Source organism: Trachurus japonicus, chromosome 13, assembly GCF_045865225.1.
Source record: "Trachurus japonicus isolate A0001 chromosome 13, Traja_1.0".
In the NCBI taxonomy this organism is placed as follows: domain Eukaryota; kingdom Metazoa; phylum Chordata; class Actinopteri; order Carangiformes; family Carangidae; genus Trachurus; species Trachurus japonicus.
Genome location: NC_140919.1, coordinates 24,848,319 through 24,870,313, shown reverse-complemented (window position 1 = coordinate 24,870,313; position 21,995 = coordinate 24,848,319). Strand labels below are relative to the sequence as shown.

Below are 21,995 nucleotides of genomic sequence, written 5' to 3'. Positions count from 1 at the left end.
AGTTTGTGTGTGTGTGTGTGTGTGTGTGTGTGTGTGTGTGTGAGAGAGAGAGAGAGAGAGAGAGAGAGAGAGAGCACTTACTCTCACGTAAACACATACAAATGGTGCTGGAATACAAATGTTTTACTCGACACCCAGCCCTCTGTCAAATATTTAAACCCCTGCACTCTACCCGGGAATCCTTTCAATTTTCCTCTTTAGAAAACACTGTTCTATCCCATCTCCTCAACATGGATACACACACTCGTCATGTCACCGCGGGAAAAGTCTTGTGATTTCAAACTGATGTTGAATTGGCAAATAGGCTTGGCTAATCAGGAAGATAACAAGACAAAGAAAGGGAAAACATCCCATGACACATTTAATGCATCTGGTTGATTAATCCCAAATCCATAGATAAACCTGTTTGTGCATGGAGCCATCAGATACATGGAGGCATCCCTTTCCTCTCACTCCTCCACCTTCAATCCTCCAATGGCATCTTCTCTCTCTTTCAATTCCACCGTTTTTTTTTCCTAAGAAGCCCCCAATCCTGCCCCTTCATCCCTCTGCTCACCCCCATCTCTTTCCTCCTAACAAGTCTTTCTATCTCAACCATTCACCTCCCTCTGTTATTTCCACCGTGTGTGTGTGTGTGTGTGTGTGTGTGTATGTGGGGGTTGAGTCGCGCAGGGCGGGCCATTAGTTTGTTAGTTGGTTCTGCAGCTCATTGAGCTCATTGTGCTCCAAAGGCCCTGTAGCCAGCTGGACTCAACAAGAAGCCAGGACTCTCTTTCAAATGTCTCTCCCCCCCGTTCTCCCCTCCCCCTTTCCTTCAGAAAGCCCCCCCCCCAACCCCCGCCTTCCAACCCCAATACTTTCAACCCCCCCCCCCCCACCTACTCTCAGTAATCCCCCAACTCACCCAAAAGAGATTTGTTTATGGAGGTAAACTCAACTTGCAGACCAAATAGCTTGTTTATAGATAACCTTTGTTTACTTAAGCAAATCAACAGAAGGGCCTGCTTACCTCAAGGCACTCATGCTGTTGACATCTTGCTAATGGCTTGTTGTTCACAGTGGTGGTCTTCATCTTGGGGTAAAAAGAAAACAAACACGCAGACCCAACCCGTTAAAGACGATGAACTAATTAGGCTAGCATCACATGTCTGGGTTTGCACCTAAAGGTCACTTGCACTATAATTTGGTTCACTACGTTAAATGCAGGTTGGTTGTATGATCAGAGACAACTATATACGGCAGTAGTCTTGAAATTTGTCAACATATTTGGGGCATTGTGGTGGCCTGTTGGTTTTGGTTTACGTACTATGTCATTCCTTTCCTTTCAGATGCTGTGCATCATCGACAACAAAACCCCAAACAGGAGATTCAACGCTGCAGAATAACGGACGTTCTTTGAAGGGTCTTCTGTTGGTCATCTCATGGTAGGCTACTACCCGCATTTACCTATTCATATACTCGGTGCTCATCCCTACATGCAGAGCACTTTTCAGTATCAGTGTCATGTCATGTCATGTGGACCACAGTCTGATAGGTCTATCTGAATGATACTGTCAAACCTCTTGTACAAGAAAATTAGCGCACATTTTCTACTAAAGCAGAGATATTACAAATGCCTGAGACAGGACGGACTCTAGGACGCCACAGGTGTATAGGCAGGACAATAATAATGGCTTCACATATCACACAAGTCAAAACACGGTTCACACCACCCCGAGGCTGTGGAGTGGTAAAAGTGTACTTATACCATTGCATCATTACAAAAAAGGGGGAGATGGTGTGGGTTTGAGACCCTCTGTCAAACACACACAAGCATGTATAATACACACAAACACACACACTTAATGGTGACCACTTGGCTGGACCAAAACAAAGCTTTTCGCAGGCTTTGTTCTCAGCTGAACTCATCTTTGTGAAGGGGGCTCACAGCTATGAGCTGGTTTTAAGAACTTTTAGACTTGAGCGGCACTGCATGGGCAATTTGATCTATTTTTTTTACAACCTTCTCAAAGTATTTCTGTGTTTTTTTCTGTTTTGAGGGGATTTGGAATTGGAAACATTACTTTCTTTTCAATGTTAGATGAATTTGAGTGGGTTGATTGCTTAACACAACTAACTCTAAAATATGCAGTAGCTAGCCTACTGATGAATACAATGTTATTATTTCAAAGAGATTTCTCTCCCTTTGATAGAGCTTTTGAAAAGTTTTGAAAATCTTTAGTATGAGTCACTTTGTGCTTTTGTTCTTCTAACCATACATGCTCACGCATTCAGCATTTAAAGGACTTGCCCCACAGGGAATCAAACCTTTGCATGGCCTCTAGAAGCACTGAACTGTACAGAACAAACTGAAAGCCGTTTATTACCCCAAAGGTGCAGCCAAGTGCTTGCAAATTCGTCAGGCTAGTGTGCATGCCGCTGCAATGCTCTCTACGATCCCAAAGGTGTGACAACTTCACTCCTAGCAGACTTGTGTAGGTGTGTGTGTGTGTGTGTCTTCTCTAATGGCGCATTTCCACTAGCACGGTTCGGCTCGGTACGGCTCGGCACGGCACGGCTCGGCTCGGTTTGGTTGTGTTTCCATTACAACTGAGTATCACTAGTGCCGCCGTGACGTCATTTACACGGCGCCGAGCAACGCTCTAAACTCTGTAAATATATAACTTTAGCAACATTTGAAACATTTTCAGGCGAGAAAGTAGTCGTTTAGATCCCCAACGTGTTGAAAATCTGACAAAATACCAGCTGTTTACAATTTTGTTTCAACGAAGTCGGCGTTACTAAAGCTAGCCGTAGTGAGCAACGCACTTCCGGTTATTTTCACAAAATAAAATACCCGTTGCCTTTTATCATAAGGAAAGCCATTACGATAGAATTGGTGCTTTTACTTTGAAAACAGGAAGTGAACCTACCCTCGCTGTAGCTAGCTTTAAACCGCCGTTTTGACTGCTCTCGTCCCGTTAACGGCATTTAACCATTCAATATGCCTTACCGGAGAGTCTTGCCAGCTCTGAGATCGGCCTGGTTCATTGTAAAACATTTATTTATTGATGTAAATGTGGTGTTTTCTGTGCGTACAGACCCCAAGGCAGTGCTGCTCTTCTGTCTAACCACAAACAAACTTCTGCTACAGCCACAATTGTTAGATTTCATCAATGAGACCAACATTTAAGAGTTTAACCAGCCGGTGGTAAACCTCTAAAACCCACCGGGGAAGTTAATTAGCGGTCTGTTCTCCTCGGGGTGACGGTGGTAGGCTGGCCGGCGGAGCACGTCAGGAGCCGGGCTGCTGCCTCTGTGATGTCGCGGTCGCTGCTCGGACCTGGAGCTTCACTTCTCCGAAAAACATCGGGGCAAACTTCTAAACAGCCGTCGTTTGGATAAACTAACCGCACATGGGGATCTAAACAGTTACTTTCTCGCATGAAAAAATATTAAAACTTAATAAAGTCACGTAATAACAGAGCCAGTCTAAATATTAGAAATTCTCTGGTAATAACAGCTTCAGCAGGAACATTTCTGTTGTCGGTCGTCGCTTCCAGTGACGACACTCATCGGCCAATCAGTGGAAGGCAGTCGGCTGACGTCACGTTTTAGTAACGCTTCGGCTCGCTTGGAACCAGGGCTGAGGTGATACCAAAAATGTACCCGGTTGCAGGTACTGCGTGCTAGTGGAAACACGCAATAGCGCGCCGAGCCGTGCCGTACCGAGCCGAACCGTGCTAGTGGAAATGCGCCATAAAGTTCTAGTGAGGACCAAATGCCTGATTGGAGCAGAATAAGACTTGTATTGTTATTACCAAGTTTGATGATTCCTCCAGGCTGATGTTTTAATTGGATATATGATTTGAATTTAAGGAAATACAATTATTTCTGGTCCTTGCAAGGGGAACAATCGTGCATTTGTGTGTGTGTTGTGTGAGTAGGACTGTCAGATAGCCTACTCTTGTGGCTCTGCTCTGCGGTGGAATTTTTCACACTTCTACCTTTGAAATCAAAGCCTTTGCTCCTCCTTGTCTGTCTCAAAGGGCTAGGCTGTCTCCATTCCGTCTTTCTACCCATCATCTCTCCTGTTTCCTGCCCATGTTTTTTTCATCCTTGTGTGGAAAGCATTTCTTTAGGGTGCCTTTATTTGAATGCATTATTATCTCTATGTCTTGTGGCTCATTTTTGGTGTTTGAGCTACAACCAGTGGCACCTCTTAGAGTAATTAGCTACCTGTGACTTTGGAGTCATTATTTGGCTTAAAACAATTCAGCACAACAAAAAAGGAATAGTCTATCTGTAGTTTAAACCCAACCCAAGTGTGAATGGATTTCATCAACAAGTGGGCATAATCAAAGGTCAAATTGCATTAGACCTAATTTGATAGTAGCCTAAGAGTGATATTTAGCCACATCCTCACAGTGGTGTTATCAATGGCAAGGCCTGTAGGCGACCTCTCAACTAAGAACCACTTATTACAGTATCAGGTTGAGGCCACAGATTAACTAGCCTATATTTGATGCACCTATTAGCTGTATAAAGATGTAAATTAAATATATTATAAATAAAAGTCCCTAATAATATATTAGCTAATGTAAAAAACCTATAGCCTACGTGTGCCTCAATTAGCACCCTATTTCACTGGCAATGGTGTTAAAATTGTCTTGCTAATAATGTAGGTCATCATTACAGAATTGCCTGTGAATATTATTAAATTATAGGTGCACAATGCTGAAATAGTTTACTGGGCTACTTGAATCACTAAACTAATAAGAAAAGAAAAAAAAGACACAAAAACAGTAACCAGCCGTTGTTGAATCTATGTTTTGGGGCCTGTGTTGCCCTCAAGCAGCTCCAGTAACGTTACTGAGTGACTAGCTGCTGTAGTGGGAGTGGCTAACGAGCGCTGTTAGGTTTTAAATCCACACGTGGTCTGGTCCTTGGGCTTGTTTGACACTGCAGACACTGCTGGAAACTTCTGACCAACTCATGCCAGCGAGTTGCCCACGTCTATCACCGCGGGGGCAGACGGGGATCGGACGAAAGCCTTAGATAACTCCACACAACAATGCCATCTTACCCCAAGCTCAACCAGTTTGCGGACCTGGAGGAGATGATGTGCAAGGTAAGACGGCAAAAAGAGGAGTAGAGAAAAGTTGAGCGGAGAGTGAAAGAGGAAAAGTTGGCTAGGTCACTGTAGGGGTTAATGTTAGCTTAGCTAGCTACGCGGCTAACTTTACGTTGTTTGCGCTCTTCATCCGTTAACGTCTCTCACTCTCTCTTTTCTTTTAAATCCGGCCCCGTTGTCGTGTCGTTAATTAGTTTATTGTTCAATCGACGTCTTTATCGAGATTTCGGCTGCTGTATGTGCGCCAAGAGTTAGCCTGGAGGAGCTGAAGCTAACTTGTCACAAAGTTGGAGCGAAGTTTGTACTGGAGTTAACTCTGCACCGCAGCATGGGCCCGTTAAACTGGATTTTTAAAAAAGTCTTTGTTAAACCACTTTAGGTTGAAATTCTTCAACAACTGGTTACAAGCAGGTTACAAACGTAATGACAGGAGGGCTTGTTAACTGTAAACGACGCCGACAACAACAATTAACAACATGCTGCCTGACTGTATTCAGAAAAAAAAACAAAGTCATTACAACTTCAGAGGGGTATGTTGATTCACAAAGACAAAAATCAGAACCAACACAAAACAAAGATGCACAACGGTAACAGCCGTCAATTTATGGAATAATCTGGAAAATGACCTTAAAAACATGTAGTACAACCACATTAAAAAACACTTAGATGTAGGATGATCAACTCATATAAGTTAGAAAGTGTGTTTTTTTGGGGGGTTTTTTACATGATAAAAATTAAACAGTAGATTGGATAGTGTAACATAACCTGATTTGTAATAGGGTAAACAAAGTAAGTTATGCTTCAGCAGACACACTTTAGGTCTAAATGTCTATTACTATATTTATTTATTTATTTTGATTTTTGATTTGCTTATTTTATTTTTTCATCTTTTCATGGACCTTGTCTGGCTGCTGTATTTATTAGGTTGAGTTGTAATTTCTATTGCACAATACGGTGCTTTGTCAAACCAAAGACCGAAATAAACTAAACTAAATTAAACTAAACTAAACAGGCTGAATCAAAACATACCCATAAATAACCACAAGTAAGTTTTGTGCTTGAAAGACAACCAAGAGGGACCAGTTATTGTTGTGAAGCAGCGCTGACAGCAAAGATAACTCCTCAACGCTGTTAAAGCTGTAACTTCGAGGAAGTGGTGTTGTACTCTGTAATAGCAAGGGTTTTACATGATGATGTGTATAACTGCATAGTGAGAGTCGTACTTATTTCCGCCACAGTGTAAGATGGAGGTATATGTGGCGGATGTCAGATTAAACCTCAGGTTGTTTTTAGTGTGGATTTCAGGGAGGCATAAGAGATTGTTGCTGGATGTTTATTGATACTTGAGGCAGAAGCATGATTGTCACTCACTTACCACAACTTTACCCCAGATCTCAAATGACTCATTGTTATGACTGGTTTGTAAATGTCAGTCTCAGAGTTGATCACCTAAGAGTAAACACATGCAGGTTTTTACTACTTGTATACTATTAGCTTGTAATACATTTTTACAACAGTCAAACTAGTTTTTTTTTTTATAATATCATGACTTTCCCTTGGATATTTGATCAGCATTCCTATGTACTAGTAACTGTCACCCATTGATAAATGTAGTTTTTTTTGTTTTTTTTTAACTTATTGTAGCTTGTGTGCGGAAACTTCCAAGAATTACATCCTTGTAGATTTTGATCAGAGGCATAACTCTGCTTTAATTGCTCCGTAGTCTCTATGTGAAATGTCAATGGATGTCAGGAATGAAATGCCTCAAGACATTTTATAAACGAATCACTGCTGGATGTTAAATGTTTGAATTTTTGGCTAATGTGTTGTTGTCTGCTCTTTTGTTATAGCAATTACTCAATCTGGACCTGAGGGAGTCAAATGAACAGCTACCGTCCTTCAGCCTGGGAAGGAGAATACCAGGTTACATCGGTCAGCCACGTAGCAACTCATCACTCTCCCTCTCATCCCTCTCCTGCCCCACTGATCCTTCTGTCGGTGTATTTCTGACCTCCAGCCAAAGGGGGCAGCAGTCAGAAAGCTGGCTGCCCTCCCAGCTTTCCAATTCCTCCCAGTGGGGAAAGTCAGCCTTCCTTGCCCAGCGCTCTGTCAGCATGGTGGAGACCAGCAGCACCACAGCAGCAAGTCTAGGCTGGCCCGGGGTTGACTTGCAGCTCTCCCAAGGCGACATCAGCCCCACTGCACTCAACGCTAGCTCCTCCTCGTCCACCTCGTCTGTTTCCACCTCCTCTTCCTCGTCACGCTATAAGACTGAACTGTGTCGATCGTTCACAGAAAACGGGTTGTGCAAGTACGGTGGGAAGTGCCAGTTTGCCCACGGGCCAGATGAGTTGCGGGATCTCAACAGACATCCAAAATACAAAACTGAGCCGTGCCGTACGTTTCACACCATCGGCTTCTGCCCCTACGGGATCCGCTGCCATTTTGTCCACAACAACGAGGAAGAGAAAAAGCACTCCTTCTCCCGCTCTTCCTCGTCGTCATCATCCTCCTCCTCAAGCATTTCCCAGCAGCCACCTAGCTCCACCCGCGCGCACAGACCCCCTCTTGTCAGACAGAGCTTCAGCTTTGCTGGATTTCCCTCTGCCCCTCAGCAAGCCCTTCAGCATGCCCTCACTGCTCCTCCTCCTCCTCCTGCCACCACCTCTTTCACATCTGATCCCTCAGCCTCTCCTCCCTCCTGTGCCGACATAACTGACCTCCTGTCTCATGCTTTCCTCAAGATGGACTCTGCCTTCGAGGCCTCCACTGCGCACCAGTATCAGCCTCCCACGGGCCACGCCACCGTGGCAGATCTCCAGTCTCCATTCTTGCCTTCTCCTGACTCTGGCTGCTCTCCGTCTGGGCTCTCTCCTACTGGCTCCCCTTCCCTGAGACAGAGTCCCGATGCTCCTGGGGTCTTTTCTGGACCACTAGTTGCCAGATCCCTGTCCTACACGTCTCTGTCAGACCAGGACCAAGACAGAAGCAGCCCCTCTGGCTCTCTCAGCGGCTGTGAATCCTGCGGCGGCATCAATGATGGCAATGCCAGACGTCTGGCTGTGTTCAGTCAGCTCTCTGTTCCTTAGGAAGCTACCTGGTTCTGCCTTGAGGCTGCAGTGTGCTGGTACACAAACATATATATTTACATACATTGACATGTGCTCACTTTGAACACACTGTTGAAACACAATTAATACAATACACACACACACACAGACATACACATGCTTAAAGCACATGCAGGTTTCATACCGTTGACACATAAACACACATTCCCCTGTCACACAGAGAGACAGGACGGACACCATGGATGGTCTCTGCACCTGTGCAGCGTCAAAGAAACAAAGACTTAAGTGAATAGACTGGCAGAAATGTGCCCGTTTGATATTGATGGCTAAATTGCCACTGTCGTGTGATGAAGAGAGGCCACAGGGATGTAGAAGTCAAACTGTGTTGCCACTAAAACAGAGTCTATATGGAGATACAAGTCTAATAGTGCTGGAGGTGTCTGATGCTTTATCGAAACAGTAAGGCGAGATAGCAGATGGCGAGACAGATACTGTAATCACAGTGTGATTGACCTCAGTGCAGTCTGTTGTTTAGTCCGACCTTTCTCTCATATTTACATATTATCAGCATCTCCTAAGTAATCAAAAGAACGTGATGAAGCCAAAGACATCTTTTTGTAGCTATTCATTATGGTGGGACAAACACACATGTTGACCTATGTTCTGTAGATGATTTTTCCATTAACTGTACGCAGTATTGTGTTGATAAGCTAGTGAACCCCCACCCCCACCGCATAACTGGACAGTCTGAGGTTGTATTTATCACTGGCCTAAAGTGAATGTTAAGTTTTTAAACAGCTGAAGTGCCTGCATGGTTATTTTAACAGGTCATGTTTGTGTTGAAATAAGATTTGCTGGGTTGTTATGAGAGATGTGAGATCCGTGGAGGGATGTGAGGTTTGTTATTTTTATATATATTTTTTTTTTTTAGTCACATGAAATAGTGTGAGTTCAAGATACCTACAAAGTGTTCTTCTGTCTCTCGTGCATTGTTGACAAACTGCCACTAGTTTAAAAAATGCCAAATGACCAAATTTAACCTGCCCTATGAGAGTGGGAAGAGGAGCTTGGGGTGAGCTTACAACGAAAGCCTAATGGGCTTCATCATACTATTTTCAAATCGCATGTCTATGACATATCACGATCTGTACGACTTGCCAGTTGAGAAAGAGGAGCATGTGATGTGTGCCAACACGAGCAGCAGGCATTGCAGAATATCCATCTGCACTGAGAATCAAAGATGGACACTTAACCCAAATCAGTTTCAAGTCTCATCAACTGTTCATGTAGTATTCTGTAATCTGACGTGGCGTGAGCTCAGTTTGGGTTTCCAAGACACTTGGCTCTGAAGTGAGGTTTAACAGAGTCTAATGACTACTTCATAACAATCCTGCTTTTACCTCTGGCAAGTTTCCCAAAACATTTGTGGTGCTAATATGTATTTTAGATTATCTTAAACACAAACATTCCCAGGAGTGGGTTTTTTTCCTCCCTTGTCCACAGGCACCACCGGTGTTTAGATTTTTGATGAATATTCATGTTTTTGTGAGTCTCACCCCACCACCTCCCTTCTCTCTGTCATTCAGTATTACTGCCTCTTGTTCTGGCTTTGTACTGTTACAAGTGTGAAGCGCTGTCACATCCATGTATACTGTGCTCCCAGGTGCGTTGCCTTACTGTGCTAGATCCAGCATACTGTAGGGTTAGGGTATATATGCTTAGTGTTATAGAACTTGTTTCTTGGCTGTTTATGTGTGTTTATGATGTAGTTTGTTAGAAGAGCAGACACTGTGCTGTTACTGGTCTATTTAAAATTACATTTTCATCAACATGTTTGAGGCCTGTTCAGTGTTGAAGGTGATAATCTTTAGTAAATTAATTTCTTTAATTTATTTTAACGTATTTATAGAGGACTTTGAGTTGTTAATGCTTGTATCAAGTTTAATATATTTGGGTTTCTTTTGCTTCTTTTGTACTGGAAATAAAGTTTTGTGTTTTTTTAAGGGACTATTTTGGTTTCTTTTCCATGTTCACCTTTAAACTATCTAATCTCTAATCTAATCTACCCACTCAGACACCTCTGCTGCTCTGAGACCTTGTTGATATGCTGATGCAGCAACACACAAGTTATGACGCTCGTGTACTTTTGCCTGCTTGTAAAGTCTGCTCTTACAGTATATCTGCAACATTGTTATCACACTTGTGATAGTTCAGGTGCAAGCAGCAAAAAGGAAGGAAGCAGGAAACCAGTGAACTGTCATTTACGGTTTTAATTCTATCACACTCCCCCAATGGCGTTGTACTGTTGAGGTTAACTGTTTTACACACAATGTCGAAAGTGAAGTTAAAACTAACACACTTTATCTTGAACTAGGGATGTAGACAGTGAGTTTAGGTAAACATGATGGGTGATAAGGACACAAACTGAATGCACCTGTGCAAACCATAGAGCTCAAAAAGATAGTTTTCAGCTCGTGTTAAAGATTTTTATTGCAGGTATTAGTTATTTTTTTTTATTAGGCTACAACTGTTAATCCTAACCCATGAAGGGAGATTTAGTCTATTTGAACAATTCAACATACTTTGGATTTTTTTTTTTCAATGGATAGCTTCATTTGAAGAAAGCTTATCAGGAACTTCTTTATTGTGATTTATTTTTTTTTTTTTTACAGTCTATTCAAAAGGGCTACAGTGGCTATCCCTGTAGATCACACTATAGATAAGTGAAACTATATATAATATGTAGTGGAAACTGAATTACAAATCCACTTGAAATAGTTTGGCAAAAACTTAACGAAGAGAGTTTCTCCTGTCATGTTTGTCCCACCCACTGTGTGGTAGGATAGCAGCTGGTGTACATGAGTGAGTTTGTGTGTGTGTGTGTCTGTGTAGTCATGCCACTAAGATTTCATGTGGAGATAAGAAGTCTTTTGTTTGGGGTTTAATCTTACCAAGCCTGGGCTCCCACCCGTTTCCCCTCTCCCTCACTGCCTCCAGTGATTCCATCCTTCCTCTTACTCTCCTCCCTCTCCTGTGCTTCAGTTACATCCCCTCACCTCCCTCAGTGGCTCAGCTCTGTGCGACCAGCTGAGTAGTGGTTTAGCTTGTATCTGTTGTATAGGTGTACAACACCAGCCTTTTAGAAGCGTGAGTTTTGTTTGCATCTTAAACCACAAAACCCATTTTGTCGTCACCAAATGAAGCTATGTAAAGAAAATCTTGGTCAACACATTCACTAAAGAAAACTACAACAAAAAAAACAAAGACCCCAAAGCGGTAGGATCTAAGATGCACACTCATGGCTGACCCTCCAGGAATCCCTCTCTCATGCGCACACACAAGAGCTATTATCTTGTCACTGTTAACATGAGATGGGCTGGCTGTCTGGGAGTGATTAGTGGCTGTGAAGGGGTTAAAGGCATGTGTGTGCTCGTAAGGTTCCTCAGTGTGTGTATGCTGTATTGTGCGTGATAGACATTCTCCCACACTCTTGCCCTGTGGGACATAGGAAAGGCAGGCAGATGGCTGTATTCAGGTCCACTGCGGGTCAACATATGGCCCCGAGAGACAGTTTGTATTTGTGTGGGTGTGACACAGAGAATCTCACTCTTACTATGCATGAGTGGAGGAAGTTCAATAGGTAGATGAGAAGGGAAAAATGGTAACGGTGGTGGCAAGAAAAAGAAGTAGTGAGACTAAAAAACGGGGGGGGGGGGGATGAATGTGGGCGGCATCCTGTTAGATCATACAGGCTCTTTAGTACAGCAACCTGTTCTTCTGCACACTTGTAAGAATAGGCTACTGGGAAAAATATGACCAGCCTTTTTATGGCGTTAACATAGCTAGCCTACTCCATATAACACTTTTTATAGCTTACAATTCAGTTAAGAAATAAAGAAAATATGAAAATCAGATGTCAGATCTTTGATGAGTTAAAGTCACTCAGAATAATTTTATAGCAAAATGGACCTATAATGCTATAGCGTCATCCAGCAGTTTTTCCCTTTTGTTCACTACCATTGCTGTTGTCAGCTAATTACTAATGTAAATGCTAACTGAGTTTCCTACACCACTGCTTTTAACCTGGTGCTGCTACTAAAGAAAAAAGATGCTAATTTTATATGAAATAAACATTTATGGCACACTTGAGTATGTTAACATTCAGGCATCAAAATATGAATTGTTGGAGAACAATACATTAGGCTACTTATCCCATTTTCAAATGCTGAATAATCTTAATGAATATTCATCTGCAAATTAGTTTAGCTCAATGCTACTAATAGGCTATCAACTAACTATTAGGCCTAGCTTTAGGATACTTGGCTCATTCAGGAATGGAAGCATTTTATAGAGAGCTATTTTACCATCTCTACCTTTGTGTCACATTTTCATTGTCAGGCTACAACACTGATTTTAAGGCCTACAACTGGTGATCTCCAGCAAATTAAGCAACTGAACTAAAGTGAGCTGTTTTTTTTTTTTAAAGAATCCTAAGCCAGGTCAATGGCCTGTGTCAGTTTCTCACACTACAAAAGGCTTCAGCCAGTCCATGTGGACAGTGTTACTGAATTGTAGCAAGTCATCATTTTGGGAGAGTGAATGCTGATTTTACTTGCAAAACCCACATCCTTTTTTTTTTTCTCCTGGTCTCTCCTCCCCTCCCTCTCCTCCCTCCATTCACCACCCCCCTTTTGTGAGCGTCTTAATGACATTGTGATGCAGGCTGAAACAGGAGGAAGGGGAGCGAAGCCATGGAGAGCAGCACAAAACAGCTGTTGCTCAGCCCTCATCGGCTCTGTTGTCACATTCCCTCACTTCTTACAATTTGTGACATTTCGGTACAGGTACCTCATACACACTTCCTCTCCCTCGCATCAACACCATACTCCATCCTCCATACTGCTCCCCCCCCCCCCCACCTCTAATAAACTTCTCTTTTCTACCTTTCCCTCCAGCCTCCTGTAGAGGCTCTTCATTCTCTCCATCTCATTTTTCTCTTGCCCCCTCTCTCAGTCTCCTCCTCCACCAACCTTCTACAATTGCACCCCCCTCCCAGGCTTTCTCTCTAATCCCTCCTTCTGACTTTTTTTCCCTTTCTTTGCAGAGAGGATTTGGGCTAAGTGTTTAATGGGCTGCAACAAATGGCCAAAAGAGTGGTCTATGGTCAGGTGCTGCACATTTCTGCAGACGCCTAACTCAATTCCCTCACTGTTCTCTTCTTTCACTGCCTAGTTGTGGAGAAGTTCCAAAAGGTAATATCCCGTTCACATCCCTTATGTTGTACCACAGAGATGAGCAGGGTAGAGAGGCGGTATACTAGTATACCAGGGATCTTATTTAACTTTTGTTGTACTCTTAAGCTCATTCAAGTACTCTTCTCTTGAGAGCCTCAGTACTGATGTAAGGACATCATCACTTCAAGTACTAAACCACAATTTAAGACAAGAGAGTTGACATCACAGTATAGCATTGCAATTTCATGAAGTTTCGTCAAGTCCTATATCTTATGTTATGTAACAAATGGCACCTAGTTTATTAGGCCCCCTCTTCCAGACTCAAAGCCCCACCAGGGTTCATTTCTTAGATTTTTAAAAGCTCTCTCGGGAGCCCCAGAAGCCATTTTACAACTGTTTTTACAGGCCGATTGGAGCTCTGCATGATGAGAAAACTCTTCATGTGTAAAATTGGAGCGCCTGTTTAAGATGCAGTCTAAGTCTCTTTCTCTCCTTTTCTCTCTGTCTCCTCCCCCGTTTTATGTCAACCATTTCAGCTTTGTGGTGCAGTTTGTGAACAAACAGCTGAGCTAGGTGGCTATTGTTTTGATTTTGGTAAAAGACTGACACTTCTAAACAAATGTGTTCTATTGTCTAAAGCAGAGACACCATAAATGGCCGTGACATTATTAATTGATACATCACCAAACTGCTATTATCATCAGAGAGGGTGTCTCCTTTTATGCACATCCTGGCCAAATTATGTCTCGACAAAATACTGGGGCAGGGTTTCATCTTGTACGGTAAATTTCAACTTCCATACTGAAAGTAGCAACCGCAGCAGTTTTTCACATTAGGAGCAAATTAACTTGATAAATTTGCATGTAAAGACCTTTATTGCGTTAAATGATTACTCAGTGGAGTATTGGAATACAACCAGGGATAATTTATCTGAGCAGAGACAAAAATAAAAGCACCATAATCCATCAAGTAGGGCAACAATGTCAGAGTGGTGCCAATACAAAGTGTAAATATAATTGAAAACCAGATTTATAATAGCCAATTACACTAAACCAAATCTGATGATGGATTTGACTGAAACTGGTTGAGCACTTAAGACTGGCCATGATTTCCCTGTGACAGAACAGAGTACCTCAGTGGTGGTGTACTGTAGCACACCCATGCAGTAGGACCTCTTAATACCAAGCTCATGACAGGGATCAAAACAATGGAAGTAATATAAATAATTTAAACAGGGATGATGGGAGATTGAACAGTTGTTGCTATTGCATTTTGTTAAATGTGTTTTTATGCAGATGGGTGATGAAATGAGAGAAGGTGACAAGTCAGTTTACAACAGACAGTTCTATTAGACATGCATTTTGTTTTTTACAGTCATATCTACAACTTTTGGCACCATTTTGTTGTTTTTCCAAATATAGTGAAAATAGTTTTTTTTTTCTCTCTAATAAACAAAGCATCTTGAATGGAATAAATATATGTACACAGCATGCACATCTTGTGTTATCACAGATTGATGATATCAATAACACATACTTGAGGAGATGTAAAAAAAAAAAAATTGGAATAACTGTTTTCCATTTAAGATTTTGCCACACAAAACATAATGAAAACACACACCACTGCAGCCACTTGTTTTCAACCATCTCTACCACACAAACACTGGCAGTACATCAAAAAGAAAAAGATAAAGCAGAGATGCAAGACAACGAGGGACAACAAACAAGGAGACACTGGACATAACTCCGCAAAATGGTAAATGGGTAAATTGGTAAAGCAACAGACATGAAAATAATGACTGTTCTATGTATCCCTCTAGTGGCACAAGGAGGCAACTACATCCACAAGAGAGGAATTTGTTTATCGCTGTGTTGATGGAGGTCAACAGGCAAAGTTGTTGTACTTTTCATGTCACACCATTATTTTTTCATTTGTACAGAATTTTAAATTGACAAAATCAAATTATTATAATTAACAACAACAATAGTAGCAATAATTATTTTTTAATGACAAAAATAATAGGGCTCATGTGAGGAATCCAAAGCAAGATGTCATTCATAAATGTAACCCAGAAATCAATGTAAACTGATTTCAAAGCCTTATTAAACCACTCATTCAAACTTTCAGCTTATTGTATTATAGGAAAATCTTACTATTGTATGTTAACAAATCAATGCTGTACAAAGAACAAAAATGAACAACTTGGTACAAAAACAATTGTAACCTGTAAACCCAGTTTGAGTGTCAGCTCTGAAGTACGACATCACTACAAAGGAAGAGAGTGACAATCATTAAGCAGGTTCTTAGAAATCCGGGCTTGGAAACGTATTATATGTAGTAATATAACATGATTAAAGTGAAATGACAATGCCAACAACTCATTCTGGATTTAAAATTTTACCTTAAAATGAACTAAAATCTAAATGACTGCCAGCATGAAAGAAACACCCAAGTCCTAAAGGCAATCTGCTGCAAGGCAGAGCAAAGCACCAGGTGCTGGGTGAAGAGAAACATGCTGAATAATGAACCTGATGTGTCAAGTGTAATGATTTTCAAAGACTCGCTGGAAATTATTTGGATGGCTGTTAATGAAATTGTATGACAGTTGATAGTCTGCAATTATTGTCCAGCAAGTTGTCTTGTCCTAGGTTATTTTCCAATTCCAATTACTGTATTTCGTAAAAGTAACTATCCTGTCTGACTCAACATTGCAACACATCACAAAGAATATTAAATTACCTTGTCATTGACAATACATTTACATTCACATTACTGTATTCATAGCCACTGACAATCTGTATTTCTTTTCAAAGCTCAACCAAATGGGTTGGTCAGGGCTGGGCTTCACTTACTTACGTAAAACTAATGTTGAGAACATCAAGTGGGAAATAACCTCTGTCAAAACCAAGATGCAAATCTTGTTTGAAACCAGAGCACCACAGGAAAAAGGGAAGCTCTGGCTACAACTGTTCGCCCAGGGAAACTGGGCTACCGGCAGAACCTTGCTAGTCCTATTTGCCCCTCCTGTAGAAATCAGGGTGGTGTTTGATTTCCTCTGTGGTTGGACTGCCCAGAGGGCGGACAGGAACTGTTATCTGCCTACCCCTGCAGGACCCTGTTCGTCAGCACCAGGGTAGCGAAGAGGATCTGGTCACAACTTCTGGATCACCACCTGGAACTTACCTGGCGAGACAAAATGAAGGAGAGGTGAGAAATGTATTCTGACCAGCACAAATATATATGGAATTCAAATGATTAAGTAAAGGATACCATAGAAGAGTAACAACCTGGCTGAGAGAGAAAGAGAATCATAATAATCATACTCACAGGATGGCATGACAGAGACCTCAGCTGTTACCACACTATCCAGACCCAAGTTGGACAGAGCCCCTCTCACCATGCCACATGAATATGCGAGATACTAAGAAAAACACACACACATACACAAATTAGCCCCAAGTTATTGCAACTGGTTTGATGGCTTTGGTACCTTACCATGAAAACAAAGAATTTCCTACTTCTGATTTGATGGCTGATCCAACATTAGACTCGTCTTTTAGTGCATGTTTGTGAGAAAGATAGAAAAAGAGCTTTTACTGACCTTAGGAGCCTGATCCAGGTACTGTTTTCCACTGGATAGCTGAGTCAGCAACGAAAACTTGTTGTCCTGAAGAACATAGGTACCCTGTGGTGGAAAATATACAGAAGTGTAGTAACCACCAAAATGTATAATTATTACAATTTTAAATCTATCAGCCAAGTCTGGAGTTGAAACCTCCCCGTGGAGTGTAAATATTAAACTTCACATGTTTGTTAGGTATCAAGGATATACAAACTGCATTTTGAAGAGTAACACTGAATGCAAACAACATTTAGGTTTGTCTACAGGGAACCTCAAGATAATCCATGACCTTAACTGACTTTACTGGAAACTCATTGCCTTAATAAACAAAATGTTTCACTTAATGTTTCACTATAGAGATCCTTATTCTTGTTGGTGGAAAGGATTCATGCTCCACGACTGAGTTCTTAGCGCCTGAAATCTCAGTGGTTGGAGAGATAATTGTTGTTTAACCACAGGCTCATTAAACCACACTGTATCCTTGGCAGCCAACTACTGATTGAGTCATTACAATTTAATTTATACCTGATGGTTTGTTCGAAGGTTGTCAACCTGTCTCTTGAACACCTTTGTCCAAAAGTCTTTACAGATGAACTTCATTATATCCAGCTCATCCTTAAAACTGGGAGAGTCCCTGGTCAACCTGGACAGAAGAGACAACAATTAAGACACTGAAGACATACGTAAAGCTGTTGAAACTTTTAGTATGTTCGTGGTAATCAACCTCTCGATCAGTCCTTGTCCCACCCTGAAGCCCATGCCCTCCAGGACAGACACACAAGCAGCTCTGTCCTGAGGAAAGGAAATGCAAGTGGCTTAATAGCTTAGTAAACAAGACTTAATATTACATGTGTGTTAATATGGGGCGTCCTGTAAATAGCTGTATTAAGCATATTCTACTGTTGAACACACCTTGTTGTCCATCTCCCCTTTACTGGACTGTTGTTCCTTGTAAACATGGGACACGATCTCCATATGGAGGAACTCAAAAAGAGCCTCGTCCGTCATTCCTGACAAACACAAATATGTTATTACACAGACCAAACATACAGCTGAACTACAACAGTTTATCAAATATAAGTAGCAGTGCTTCCAGATAACATGAGTAAATGCAAAAACAATGCAGATTAGCGTTAGCTACATTATTAGCATCAGCTAGCTCGTGATGTTTGCTAACATTGTCCAAGCCGTGGTCAACGGTTTCTTTTTCTGTTACGGTAAGTTAACGTACATAACGTAAGGAAAAATATGTGGAAACAATGTATGTGTGTTTGTCAAATACACAGTTAAACTTAATAAACTAGACTGACTGTATGTCTGAATTTACTGTACCTGTCAGATAATTGTAGGCTAGCCGAAGCAAGTGACCCTGCTGCTTTGGTTCTGCTCGATATTTACGCCAGGACGCTCCTCTGAGGCGGAGTTAGCACCCGGTGGTGATATAGATATAGATATATCTATGGGGAAACACAATAACGAACTAACCAAGTACTTAAACATATTATTCATACGATTCCCGCACTAATAAACACATTGCCGCATTGCCTGCCTACGTTTACAGCATTTTGAAAGCGCGTTTAATTTCGGTGTACGCCGGTAAAGATTACGAGTAACATTCTTTACGTTACGTGTTACGTCTTGTGTGACGTGCCGGTCGGAAAACAAACTACTTCCGTACTGCTCATGTGATTGTTGTTTTTGAATTCACAAAGAAGGTTTGTCACTTTTTTTTCTTTTCCAACAGTTTACGTTTTGATATTTAGCGTTCAGCTAACATTACCCTTTAGTTCCTCGGTTCAGAAAAACGTTGTTTTGTTTGATCCAGTGTCGTTATTACGCTATTTAGTAACAATCTGGGTTTAGTCGACTCTAGCTAACTCCGATTCGTTGTGTTTGTGTGTGCAGTCATGTCCAGTAGGTACCAGATAGTGGTTCAGGGTGAGGCGTCTGAGACGGACTCTGATGATGAAGTCTACATCACCTCCCTGCCCGCTCCACCTGCTGCCTCCGTTGGAGCCAAGGTGCGTGTATAAGCTATGTATTCAGGGCTCCAGAGTCCAGACTGCCTCTAAATGGGGGCATTTGAGACAGTGCAAGTCAATTTTTCATCTACGTGCGCATGCACAACCACTGTTGAAACGTGGAAGTGACAGCTCAAAGAATCTGGTATCTGTCATTACAGATGACAGCCAATGTGTGTGAGGATCATATTAAAAGGAAATGTGAATAATTGCTTTGCAAGTCGATTTACAGTGTGCACCCCTATAATTGTCTGCTCATGCTCCTAAAATTTTAAGCTAGGGGCCAGTGTGCTCCAGTAAAAAAAAATAGTCTGAGCCTATGTGTACGTGTGAATGAACAGCAAACCATGTCTCCACCTCTGTAGTCAACAAACTACAACCGGTTTTGTTTATGATCTCGGATGCTGTCAGGTTCCTGGGGAGGCGTCTGAAACAGACAGCGAGGGTGAGGACCAGGAGCAGGCGGACCGGGTCTCAGCGGTGATCCAGGAGACCGCCCAGATACTGAGGAGAGACCTACCTCCTCTTATCGTGGTCAGAGACCATCCTGATATACAGTCCATAGTGGAAGACAGGCCAAGCCCCACACACAGGCCACAAGGTCAGTCACAATTATAACAATTATTATTACAATCATAATATTATATGTGTGACAGAAAAATCCCAAATTAAAGGTCTGCTTAACCAGTGAATAGTTAGGCTAATCTGGATGTATGATTGAAATGTGTGTGGAGTCATTAACTGGTGTATATGAGATGCAATTTAAAGCTCTGAACTGTTTAGTGTCTCATGTTTTTTTCAAAGGTCAAGGGGTCCCCCTTGGTTAAACTGCTGGTATCGTCTTAAAGCATCCAAATATATATATATATATATATATATATATATACATTTTTTTTTTTGCATTTTTCATGCAGTTTCATTAATATTTTGTCATGGATCACTGACAAATCAACGAGTTAATTTTCCATCCTTTCAACTTTCCAGGTGACACCCTTTTACAACAGAAGCTGCGGGAGTCTAACAGCCGGCTCTATCATGACATTTCACAGACTGTACGGCAGGTTTATGGCGGTGCTGCCAAGGAGGTATGCTGAAACACTTATTTTATAAACTTCATGTCCTCCAAAAAACCTTTTATACTTCACACCATTACCACAAATTCTTCTTCAGTTATTCACCACCACTTTTGTTGAACTGAAAAAGAAAATATTCGAGAACAAAGAATATTCTATACAAAAACATCAATCTGACCAGTGGTGCATAGTGTTGAACCTGTATTAGATAGAGAATCCAGGAGTGTTTCCTGAAATGTCAGAAACATGGAAATTACCTGCCTCTAAGAGGCTGCAGTAAAACTTAATATGATAAAAAAAAAGTGACACAGTGCTCACAAAATAACGTGTAACAATGTGACACAGCAGGTCTCACAATTTTGTGAATTACAATGATCATTAACTTTACATCAACAGCTTTGCGTTTTATTTATTTGACTGTTTTTGTGAAAGGTGCGCAGTGCAACCGCTCAGCTGAATACGTCACAGAGCGCCATCATCAACGCCTCTCACAGCATCAGATTAATTCTGGACGACCTGAAGGCTGTGTCCGAGAAGATTGACATTATCACCAGCTGTCAAATACTGCCTGATATTAACATCAGTGATCCAGATAATTATACAGCGCCTGTCCCTTAAAAAACAAACCTGTAAAGATATTTTGAAAATAAACATTTCAACATATTGTCTGTGAATATAAAAGAGTAGAAGTCAAGTTCTAGAAGAGGCACGTTGGCTTAACTTGAATGAAGTGTACTGTGTGTGAGTCAAGGAATGAAAAACACCTGTCATCTCATTGTTTTGCATCTCTCTTCCAGGGCTACAGTCTGGGTTGGTGTACATTTCACATAGGAATTTATTAACAATATAAATGTTTTACTTTCATTACTCTGTAAATATTGATATAACTCAACACAATGTCTGAAACTACAGAACCGATATTTATAGGGCAAATCTTTAGCTATTTTTGCTGTTTTCTGGTCCTCTGTGACAGGCCAAGGAAGGAGCTATACACTTGTCTCATAACTAATTGCAATTTTTTTATTCCCACCCTCCCATGTTTGTTAAAACTGTAAAATAAAATTAACTCAATGGTATACACTAACACTTGACCCTGGTGCCTCACTGGTGTGGCTTTGAATATAACTACAGATGGTGTCTACATTTGAAAAATATTGGTTATTAATATATATTAAAAAATAATAAATAAATAAAAAAAACAGTTAGAAAACAAGCATTTACAGTATAAAGTGAGTCTGTGACTGTGTCAGCATCACAATGTTCAGTAAATGGCTTCATAATGTAAACATACTGTTATTGGCAGGTAACAGTAGACACATCGAAGGTTGGTGAAGTCAGGCAGAATACCAGTATACAGTCTTTTCCTTCTTTCTGTTCTTCCATCTGTCCACCAGCTTCACCAGAAATCCACATAATGTGTCTGTATGTGCACATGTCAAACAGGTGTGTAGATGTACACCAACACCACTACCAGCAGGTTGAGAACAGCACCAACAACACCCAAAACGCCGAGCATGTGTTCGTGGTCCACCTGGCATCGGACTGATTTAGGAAGTGCACTCACAGGATCAGCCAACTGAAAACGAGAATGGCAAAAAGAGAGAGAAAGGTGTACATGCACAGTTGTAATGAAGCATTCACATCAGGAATTATTAGATTCAATTAAGTGTTTTGGCCACCTGAGGGCGCCATTGATACAGCATGTCAACACCCACAAAACTCAAAACTGCCACTCTCCCTTCTGGTATCTTCTCTGTGAACCCCTACAATTTGTCGCAGCAGATTTAGATTTAGTAAATAGCCTCAGCAAATAACTTCTCTCAAAGGGTTCCCATAACTAAATATGCACATGTTTTGGTAC

At 41.4% G+C, this 21,995-nt stretch overlaps 3 protein-coding genes across 3 annotated transcripts; 2 read left to right on the top strand and 1 right to left on the bottom strand.

Moving 5' to 3' along the window:
- Positions 1–4,875: 4,875 nt before the first annotated feature.
- Positions 4,876–10,183, top strand: LOC146976023 (mRNA decay activator protein ZFP36L1). Its single transcript, XM_085795535.1, has 2 exons — positions 4,876–5,110; positions 6,964–10,183. Exons 1-2 carry the CDS (start codon positions 5,054–5,056, stop codon positions 8,200–8,202), a joined length of 1,296 nt encoding a protein of 431 aa, XP_085651661.1. The 5' UTR covers positions 4,876–5,053; the 3' UTR covers positions 8,203–10,183.
- Positions 10,184–16,091: 5,908 nt separating this feature from the next.
- trappc6bl (trafficking protein particle complex subunit 6B, like) lies at positions 16,092–18,579 on the bottom strand. The gene is made up of 7 exons (XM_085795534.1): positions 18,373–18,579; positions 17,953–18,050; positions 17,765–17,832; positions 17,566–17,683; positions 17,020–17,103; positions 16,746–16,839; positions 16,092–16,601 (listed from the first exon to the last, which is right to left on the bottom strand). The coding sequence occupies exons 2-7, from the start codon at positions 18,046–18,048 to the stop codon at positions 16,570–16,572; spliced, it is 492 nt and encodes a 163-aa protein (XP_085651660.1). The 5' UTR covers positions 18,049–18,050; positions 18,373–18,579; the 3' UTR covers positions 16,092–16,569.
- A 93-nt stretch (positions 18,580–18,672) lies between these two features.
- bloc1s3 (biogenesis of lysosomal organelles complex-1, subunit 3) lies at positions 18,673–21,218 on the top strand. The gene is made up of 5 exons (XM_085795532.1): positions 18,673–18,755; positions 18,946–19,061; positions 19,473–19,662; positions 20,046–20,146; positions 20,567–21,218. Exons 2-5 carry the CDS (start codon positions 18,948–18,950, stop codon positions 20,750–20,752), a joined length of 591 nt encoding a protein of 196 aa, XP_085651658.1. The 5' UTR covers positions 18,673–18,755; positions 18,946–18,947; the 3' UTR covers positions 20,753–21,218.
- The last annotated feature ends 777 nt before the right edge of the window (positions 21,219–21,995 follow it).